This window comes from Triplophysa dalaica, chromosome 13, assembly GCF_015846415.1.
Source record: "Triplophysa dalaica isolate WHDGS20190420 chromosome 13, ASM1584641v1, whole genome shotgun sequence".
In the NCBI taxonomy this organism is placed as follows: domain Eukaryota; kingdom Metazoa; phylum Chordata; class Actinopteri; order Cypriniformes; family Nemacheilidae; genus Triplophysa; species Triplophysa dalaica.
In genome coordinates this window covers 21,685,027-21,694,551 of record NC_079554.1, presented here as the reverse complement: position 1 = coordinate 21,694,551, position 9,525 = coordinate 21,685,027, and the positions used below count along the sequence as shown (strand labels likewise).

General features: G+C 39.5%; 2 protein-coding genes across 2 annotated transcripts; one reads left to right on the top strand and one right to left on the bottom strand.

Annotated features, from left to right (window-relative positions):
• Positions 1 to 1,789: 1,789 nt before the first annotated feature.
• naa20 (N-alpha-acetyltransferase 20, NatB catalytic subunit) lies at positions 1,790 to 4,240 on the top strand. Its single transcript, XM_056764650.1, has 6 exons — positions 1,790 to 1,878; positions 2,513 to 2,537; positions 2,862 to 2,952; positions 3,225 to 3,360; positions 3,489 to 3,634; positions 3,943 to 4,240. The coding sequence occupies exons 1-6, from the start codon at positions 1,826 to 1,828 to the stop codon at positions 4,026 to 4,028; spliced, it is 537 nt and encodes a 178-aa protein (XP_056620628.1). The 5' UTR covers positions 1,790 to 1,825; the 3' UTR covers positions 4,029 to 4,240.
• Positions 4,241 to 4,761: 521 nt separating this feature from the next.
• On the bottom strand, positions 4,762 to 9,515 carry crnkl1 (crooked neck pre-mRNA splicing factor 1). Its single transcript, XM_056764872.1, has 14 exons — positions 9,337 to 9,515; positions 9,041 to 9,193; positions 8,657 to 8,748; positions 8,415 to 8,573; positions 8,174 to 8,340; positions 7,894 to 8,072; positions 7,642 to 7,812; positions 7,335 to 7,526; positions 7,181 to 7,240; positions 7,015 to 7,095; positions 6,684 to 6,923; positions 6,409 to 6,510; positions 5,855 to 6,103; positions 4,762 to 5,206 (listed from the first exon to the last, which is right to left on the bottom strand). Exons 1-14 carry the CDS (start codon positions 9,382 to 9,384, stop codon positions 4,847 to 4,849), a joined length of 2,253 nt encoding a protein of 750 aa, XP_056620850.1. The 5' UTR covers positions 9,385 to 9,515; the 3' UTR covers positions 4,762 to 4,846.
• Positions 9,516 to 9,525: the final 10 nt, after the last annotated feature.

The following is a 9,525-nucleotide window of genomic DNA, read 5'->3' as shown; positions in this document are numbered from 1 at the left end:
AAAAAAGTACCACATTGTACTTGAGTAAAAGTATATATAACTATAAAACTATAAAGATTCTTGTTGAGCATTAAATCTTTCACAATATGAAGTGAAAGAACCACATGCATTGTTTTTTCCTGCTCTAGAACTGATTGTATTTAATTGTATTTAACTCTTGCAGTTTTATCAAACTACATGCCTATTCTAATATACAACATGCTCCTCAAGGTTGAGACCTCTGGTTTAAGTTCAGCAGAAGCTGATTTTCAAAATTGTTAGAGTAAATTTAGGCAGATATTTATTTGGTGAAGGGAGACAAAGAACACTTCATCTTATACAAATCCTTATTCATTCCACTACAAGAAGGTCACGGGTGCTCTTGATCCTGTGGCAGATTTTGAGCTGTATTTTTGTGTAATCTGTGATATAAATAACTAGAAGTAGCCTATAGACGAAACCAACATTTTCTTTTAGCCAAACCCATTTCAAACAAGGTTATCTTTATTGTTACTTTATAGACTCACATCCTTTCCAGACACGGAAGATGCTCTGATTTGAATTTACGGCCATCCGTAAATCTGTTAAAAGAAAGTATTTGTCATAACCCAAGACCAATTTTACTTCCAATATCCTTTATTATTAAAACAAATGGAAGTGATTTCGCAAGTCAACTGGAATGTTACATTTGCAAGCATTGAAAAGAACTGACAGGAAAAGAGTGACTTCCCTCAGTGCCCTGTAGTAGCACACAGAATGCAGTAAATTAATGCAAACATTTTTTGCACAAAGCACTGGAGCTAGAAAGGTTTAAAGTTTGGTGGCAGGATTTCTTTCTTAAATGTGAACGTAAAGTTCACGCTAGAGGCTTATAGCTAAGCTAGTTTGTAACTAACTCTGTACGTTATCCGGTTGAACCATTTGTCTTTTGGCAGAATTTAGTAGTTTGTAAGCTCTAAGTAATGCGTAGTCGCATAATATGATGTTTACCTTCAACAGTGCAATAGCACCCTTTAAAAATGTTCTGAGTTCCAAAACATTCTTGATTTAAACTTATTTCATGTCACATAATAACAGTAAAATGATGTTTTCTTAAATATAATAGTAGAATACTACCTAATCATGAATGACAAGGTTTTTAATTAAATATTTCAATTTAGACAAGATTAATAAACAAATGCTGAATAAAACCAACACAGTCCAATAAAATCATAATAAGTGACATGTTATATGGGTGATTTTACTGCCAAATAAATAAAAAAAGATTATTTTATTTTGACGTGCACAACACAAGCTTATAAAGGAAGTAACGGCTGTTGTTAGAGCCACTAATAATGTCGTGTCATCACATAATGTTTAACTCTATTTTTAAAGGTAAGTGACTGTAAATGTCAGCATTATCGTGTATGTAAATTTTTGAAGAATGCCGCTTTATTCGTCAGTTCAGTGAGTCTGCTTTTTAATTCCTAAAGTTACTCCTGACGGAAGGCTTCCGTAAATATTTAGTTTACACCTAACGTAACACTTCAAGTAAGTTAAATGGTGCAACTCAAAAATATTTAGTAGTGCGTAAGTTGTAACTTAGTCCCCATATAAGTAAAAACTAGGCTAAGTTGTAACTTACGTACAGCGGTCGCAACTGTTTTTCAAACGCTCTGAACAAAGTTTTTTTTTACGATACTTAGAACAAAAAGACAATCAACATACGTATTACAACCAGGGGAGAAGGTATAAAAAATAAAATAATAATAAAAAAGGCTCTGAACAAAGCCAGCTAGGATACGTCACACTCGTGACGCAGAGGGTGAAAGGTCAGAGCGTCATCTCGTCACACACGCGCAGCATCATGACAACATTGCGAGCTTTTACATGCGATGATCTGTTCAAATTCAATAACATGTAAGTTTCATTTATGTCGTATAGTTATAAATACGCTCACAAAAACGCGCTAAACAGATACAGTGATAAACGAATTAAAACCATTCATACAGCTCGATATTTACATGCTACTTCAGAAAAAAACATGGCAACGTTGCAACAAAATACAGTTTTAATTTACTAATACAGACTTAATATTATTTCGTTTTAGTTTTAGTCACATACTGTTGAGCTTGAGTTCATGTTTTTAGATGTTGTTTATACAGCCACGACAAGGTTACACCAACACGCAAAAGTAATGCTGTGTTTTTAAAGTGCCACCTAAAAATATGTATGTTTACACAATTATTTAAAAAAAAATTGTTAGTTATTCATTCAAAGTGTGTATAAAAATGCTAAAACCATGGTGCGTTAAAACATGGTACAACTAGCATGCTAGCTGCTGTTTTGTTGGCGACATCGATGGCTTTGTTTACCTCTGAAAACGAATTACCACATAATGTTTGAATTAAGATGTTATAATGTCTTATGCAAATGTTGTTAAATATCCTGATCAAACTATTATTTGGGGTTAAATTTGCATGATGTCATGCATGTTTGTGATATGCAATACATGTGTATGTGTGTTGACCATGGCATGTTTTCTATCCCACAGTAATCTGGACCCTTTTACTGAGACTGTATCCTTTAACATCAGAAAATGAAGAGAAAGACTGATGATGTCAGAGAAATAACTCTTGATATCAACACAATATACGTATTTGTCTGCAATACAGTTTAATGATAACAAAATACACACAATGTTCACCAATGAAAAGTGCACTAGTATCTATTAACTAACTAAGTAAGTAAGAAAGAAAGAACAAAACAATATAATCTCTAAACTGAACACAAGATGATCAAGCAGCCTGGCTAATATATTAGTGTATCAGTAGTTTGCATGAGGCAAATAGGGCTGTCGTACATGATTCTGTTTTTGTCCTTCACTTGTGTTTATTGTACAGTATGGCATCCCATTTTACCTGCAGTATCTGGCTCACTGGCCTGAGTATTTTATAGTAGCAGAAGCTCCGGGCGGTGAACTGATGGGCTACAGTGAGTCAAATTTTTGTCATCACACCTCTTTTACTCACCTTTCATAATGTTGAATTCTTTCTGTGGGCCAAAAGAGAAGCATCACAAAACATTGAAATAAAACTACCGAAAAGTAGCGTGTATTTCAAGGAAGGTACCCTGTTGTGATGAGTCGTGAGATGTCTGATAATCTGTCTTACTTTTCCTTGTCACTCCATAGAAGAATGAAAATGAGCGGTAAACTTTAACTGTCAGGTGAGGTGTTTGTAACCCGTGTTAACTTTCACCTGTAGTCATGGGGAAAGCAGAAGGGTCCGTCGCCAGGGAGGAGTGGCACGGTCACGTGACGGCTCTGTCCGTGGCACCAGAGTTCAGACGACTGGGTCTAGCTGCCAAACTCATGGACATGTTAGAGGAGATCTCGGAAAGGTGAAAGTGACATGTGCTTCTCTCATTGGTCATGTCATGTGAATAAAAGCAGCATGTAGATTTTCCAGTAGGATCATGGAGATCCACTCTGTTCTGAAAGAGTTCTAAATAGTGTGTTTTCTCATCAGGAAGGGTGGGTTCTTTGTCGATCTCTTCGTGCGAGTCTCCAATCAAGTCGCTGTGAATATGTACAAACAGCTTGGCTACAGCGTCTACAGAACGGTTATAGAATATTACTCCGCCAGTAACGGAGAACCAGACGAAGATGCTTATGGTAAAGTTTACGTTTTCTTGTGGCATCGCTTTAATAAAAGCAAACGAAGAGTTTGGTTCTAAAATTAGATACATTTTCAGATTATGTTATCATGGTTTTATTGTGGTAGTAAGATGTATTTTTGAGTTAGTATGGCTTAAATAGAAACAAACAAACTGCAGTTTGATTGATATTAATTGGAATGCACAATTAAAAACATGATTGAGTTAAAAAAAAATCTCATTTTGGAACCAAACTCTTTAAATATTGCTTCACATTTTTGTGAATAAACTTACTTGTAAACTCATTTGAACTCCTTTACTTCACAGATATGAGGAAGGCTTTATCCAGAGACACAGAGAAGAAATCTGTAATCCCTCTTCCTCATCCTGTCCGACCAGAAGACATCGAATAACATTAACATGTGACTCCCTGATTTGATCACTTGTGGATAAAAAGATTTGCTTTCGTCATGAGATCAACACTTCAGCTGAGCTCAGTTTCTATCGCTTGTGTGTCAGAGAGTCACTGCTCTGAATGAACTTTTCGAATAGTTTTATGTTTGGATAATAACACAGAAAATAAAGGAAGTGAGAATTGTAGTTACATTTAATAAAGAGGTCCAAATTAAAACCTGGCTGATGGGATTGTTTTTAAGAGAAATATAATATACTGTCACATCTGATGATGTCATAGCTGCTGATATCTCTTCTGCTGGGAGGCTGAATAACAGACAGCAGTTAAACGATTACCGTTGACAATAAGTTTCATCACGTGGCTTTGCATTTACAAAGGAAAATACATCTCAGATACAAGCGAAAGCTTATTGCTTGAGAAAAAAGGTTGTCCTAAAGTCACCGAGGCTGGGAAAGAGAGAAAACTCGGTCATGATTTATTCACCCTTATGTGGTTCAAAACCTGTATGTGACTCTTACATTTGTGGAACACAAAAGAAGATATTTTGAGAAATGTTTTGTGAAGGTGTTTCAGTGTTGTTTGGTTACCAGCGTTGTTATGCTGAAGAAAAAGTCATACAGGTTCGGAATGACGTGAGGAGGAATACATTTTTGGGTAAACTATCCCTTTAACACCAAAACACTTCACAGAAAAGAAATCTTCCGCCCAAAAGTACGACTGACACGAGCGCATTTGGTTCTCACCTTTATTTTGTTACAAAAGAAAAGAAAAGACAAAACGAAACAGAAACATTGAATTTGATTCCACCGCAGCGGTTCAGTCTCTGTCTGCATCTGTCTTGGTTTGTTCCGTCTGATCTTCGCTCTCACTGCTGCTGCTGCTGCTATCGTCCTCATCATCACGATCATCAATCTCCTTCTGCTTGGTGTGAGCAGGGTCTTGCTCCTCTGCATCGGAGTTCTCCTTCGGTTCTTCTGCACGAGGAGGAACGTTCTGTTCTTCCTCATCATCTTCTTCCTCCTCCTCCTCCTCTTCTTCTTCCTCCTCCTCCTCCTCCTCCTCCACCTGTTGCTGTTTCTTCCACATCTTGGCCATAGCCAGCAGTTTGAGATTGGGCTGGTTGGCAGCATCTTCAGGGAAAATGTAGTCGTAGTATTCCTCCCAGCCAGCATCCGACTGAACACGTGACAGAAAGCAAGAATGTGTTCAAATAAAGAATTCTTTCAGATTTTTTATTATTCGCATCTCAAGAGAGGATGTTAGAAATACAACATCTCAAGAGGTTTACACTGATAACAAGTCTTAAAACTTAGTAAAAATCTCAATTTATCTCTTTAAATCACAGCTGAAACTGAATTTTTTGTTGTAGTTGGTAGGGATGTAACGACCCACTCAGCTCATGATGCGATTCATGATACTGATCTCACGATACGATTCATTCACGGTTTATTTTTACAAAATGAGCTGAGACAAAATAGAAATGAGCAACTGCCCTTTTACTATTTCTCAAACGCTGCACATTTCTATGTAAAATATAAATATATTTTATTTCAAATCACAGAAACTATACTCCTTTTTAAAACAAATCCTAAGTCAAATAAAAAGTGAATAATACAAAAGTCTCTTTAAATTAAACAAACTAAGACATATCAGCATATCCAAGTTGGCAGTAATCACAGCGGCCCCAGCTGTTCAAAACATGTATTGCAGTTCAAATATCATCTTACCCTGACTGAATCATCAAATATTATAATCCATTTTCAACCGGCTCACGGTGAATCGTTACATCCCTAGTAGTTGGAGATCAGAAGGTGTAAATCTTACCCCATCCTCTGCTGTGATCTTTCTCCTCTTCTTCACCTTCTCGGGCAGAAGCTTCCTTACTCTTTCCTGGTTGGTAAACGTTCCGACCTCCTCCTCGAAGTCTCTCCAGGACTCCAGGAGCATCAAACGTTCCTCTTTCTCCTCACAGCCTTGCAGACCCTTGTTGGCCTCCTCATAGACCTGTCGGCATCTCTGCAGACGCTCATCGGTGTCAATGGACAGCTCGAACTGAGAATAACTGATCCAAACCTGAAGACACAAATCACATTATTATTTCAGATGCTCTGAACTACAGCGACGTGTTAAAGAGATTTGACAGTAATCAGAATGTAGTTGTTTTTGCTTGAAAATAATCAAATGATCAATCATGCATGTGGTAATATTTTTGTTAATTCAAAAACTTATCAGATTTCCTTATAATCTGGATCTTAAATGCAAACCAGAAGATAATAACAAATTAACAACGATTATGAAATATTTGTAAAGCAATACACAGTTATGAAACTAAGATGAATATAACACTTGCACAGTCATGACGGTGGTTGTGTTCTTACCTTGACGTGCTGTGTGCGCTGTAACAGTCTCTTATAAAGGCCACGTGTGTTGTCATATTCTTCTTGTTCGATCTCAAAATCAATGTACGATTTCCAGAGCACCTAAAGTACACACAAAGTGAAGAAGCTTTCGCTTAACGCTCTTTTCAAACTTGTATTGTTTTGTCCAAATCAGAATAACTGCTCCCGACTCTAAAAGTGGTCGCACAGATACACAAACACGACCCGATCTAGAACAAGACCGAAGTGAGCGAGCTAGAAGGTGCGAGCCTGACCTCCGGCATGTCTAATCGTGGTTGTCCTATGGCCAGCTCAAATATGGCTCTGGCCCGGTCTGTATCCCCCAGGATTGCCTCCAGTTCTGCAAACTTGATCCAGGTGGTGCAGTTCTCTGGACTGAACTCCAGGTACTTCTCGTAAAGCTTCCTGCAGCGGTCGAACTCTCTCAACTGGAGCTCCAGCTCGATGTAACCCTTGAACAGTTTGTTTTTGGGACATTTCCCGATGGCTGTGCCCTGAAACAAGAGAAGCCAGAAGTTCGAGTGACGCATCACTCATGTATTTTAGAGATTTGTTTGGATTGTTAGTCGATTCAAGATCACTTACCAAGCCGCGTCTTGCGTTCTGCAAGTTCTTCTGTCTGATTTCAAACCGTCCGTATAAGAGCCAAATTTTGGCGAACGTAAACTGAATATAGAAAGCAGTACGACTATTGTAAATAATATTATAGGAAACAACCGCTTTACACAGCATTACAACAAAACGTATTTACCTTCTTGTGTGGCATAAGCTCCAAACAGGCCTGGTACACCTGCCGTGTTTTCTCAGGGTCCTAAACGAAACACCATTAAAACAAACACTTGCACAGAGTACTACTGACGATTGACAAGTGAATGAACCCTGCAGGTCGCTGATGTCTGGCGTACCTTCACCTCCAGCTCCTCATAGAGAGCATAGTTAATCCACAGGTAGATGTAGCGTCTCCAGTGTCTCTTCTCTTGGATGGGCGGTGTGTTGGCTATGGCTCTCTCGTACACTTCTCGAACGGTCTCTGCGTCAGCGTCGCTCTCCACCAGACGCAGATAATCAAACCAGGCGTCATAATTATGTGGGTTCGCCTGCGAAGGAGATGGGATTTGATAAAAAGCTTCTTCGTAAAAACCTGAGAGACTTTGTGTATCGTTGACTCATCTAACTCTGAACGCAAGAGAAGCCTCTGAAGATCTTACATACCTTGACCTCTTCTTCATACTGAAATCTTCTTTTGCTGACGATCACGTCCTCTATTCCTCTCCTGTCTCCAAACCTCTTTTCAAACACAGTGTAATTCTTAAACAGTTCCTGGGCCTGCTGTTTGGGGATTCTGTCCAAAGCATATTTATAGATGACCCGAACTCTCTCAAACTGAAAGACACAAAGGGAACACGTGAGGAGGAAACGACAGCTTGATTTGTGTTTGTTAGACAGCGTAAACTCAGGTCGAACCTCTTTCTGCTTCTCTTCAAATCTGGCAAAAGCCACATAGAGGTTCTCGCTGATATGCTCTTCACCGAAAAACTCCACCCCTCTCTCGAACACTTTCCTCCCACGAGCGATGTAGCCGTGCTTGTCCTCAAAGTTAGCGTACTTGATCCAGTTCTTTACTTCGGGATGGACCATGACGAGTGCTCAGCCGTTAAAGAACATAACTAGTGATGCTTAACTTACAAGAAGGACACATTTGAAACACATGTGATAACGCTGAGGCGGCTGAATTAAAGGATATAACTTTCATAAATGCTGCGAGCCTTGTCCACCTCCTTATAGCGCAGCTCAAAGTTGATGTAGGAATGCCAGGCCTGTTCTTCTGGCTCCCACTCCATCCATCTCTCAAACACCTGCCTGCAGCCCGCAATGTTCCCCAGCATCTCCTCCATATATGTGTACTTGTACCTGTAAGACAAACGCAAATCAAGCTGTGTTCGGTTTCCTCTGAATCTTCTTGAAGAAAGGAAGAAGGACCATACCAGAACTGATTGACACGAGGCAGGATGGTGATGGCTCTGTCCCAGATGTTGCGAGCGTGATTCACCTGCCGGCTCTTCATCTCCATCTCGGCATACTTCAGCCACAGCGTGATATTCCTGTGATCTACGTCCAACGCTCGCTCGTAGATGGAGCGAGCTCTGTGGAGGAAAGAGAACATTTGAACAAAATTCCTTATGAACAGTTTATGAGATCGGTATTAGTGATTGATGTAAAAGCTGACCTTTCGACTTCTTTCAGACTCTCCTCCCATTGTGCGTACTTGATCCAGTTACTGATAACGGTTCTGTTCTTCCTGATGTTGTCCTCAAACCCCTGAAGAGAGTGGAGAGATGATTAAAATAGCACTGTAACATCCTCTTGACAAGTAAATAGAGACAGGAAATGTTATCAACGAAGACATAGGAGGACATTTAAACGCTTGTGTGCTTTTTATAAAACGCAACTCGCGGGTGCCCGTTAACTTAAAGGTGTTTCTATGGCAATCTTGCCCGGTCCAATATGGCGGCGCCGTTGACCGACGATTGAGCGGTCACTTCGTTGTCTCTGTTCCCCGCTTGCTACAGTACGTCATTATATATTGTGTTACACATTAATCGCATCATACCTTTCTCTTCTTCAGTTTATAATCGTTGAGTTCTTCTTGATCGGTGATCTTCTGTTTGGGTGGAGGAGGCAGCAACTCAAGTTCTCTTTCTTTAGCCTCTCTGAGCAGCTGCTCTGCGGTGATCTGCACCTCTGCCGGGGCTTTATTCTTCACCTGAACACACAAACAGACGCATTAAAATAACTTTCAACTCATTTAATAACAAACCTGAAGGTTAATAAATGAAAACAAACGGCAGCTCGACGTTTGTTGACATGCTAATGCTAGCTCGCTAACTCACAAACTCATTTCATTACCTTCGCCACTTTAGGTATCCTCTGTTTGCCCGCCGCTGTTGACGCCATGATTTCTAAATCCTAAAACGTTATTATAACACGACTCTTGTTGGTATTTTGTAAGTCTGCACTCTTTAATAAAAAGCTAAAGAGTTAGCTACGTCTCACTGCCGTGTGTCGCGCGGCGCGTACTCAGTGACGTGTTCAGTG

What these genes read in the sequence shown, in the direction of transcription:
- naa20 (XM_056764650.1), top strand. Translation starts at nt 1,826, where the DNA reads ATGACAACATTGCGAGCTTTTACATGCGATGATCTGTTCAAATTCAAT. An exon ending in TGGACCCTTTTACTGAGACT is followed by an intron (nt 2,538 to 2,861) that starts GTATCCTTTAAC and finishes TTTATTGTACAG; the next exon opens with TATGGCATCCCATTTTACCT. An exon ending in TTAGAGGAGATCTCGGAAAG is followed by an intron (nt 3,361 to 3,488) that starts GTGAAAGTGACA and finishes TTTTCTCATCAG; the next exon opens with GAAGGGTGGGTTCTTTGTCG.
- crnkl1 (XM_056764872.1), bottom strand. Translation starts at nt 9,384, where the DNA reads ATGGCGTCAACAGCGGCGGGCAAACAGAGGATACCTAAAGTGGCGAAG. An exon ending in CCTCGTGTCAATCAGTTCTG is followed by an intron (nt 8,341 to 8,414) that starts GTATGGTCCTTC and finishes TTTGTCTTACAG; the next exon opens with GTACAAGTACACATATATGG. An exon ending in TTGAAGAGAAGCAGAAAGAG is followed by an intron (nt 7,813 to 7,893) that starts GTTCGACCTGAG and finishes TGTGTCTTTCAG; the next exon opens with TTTGAGAGAGTTCGGGTCAT.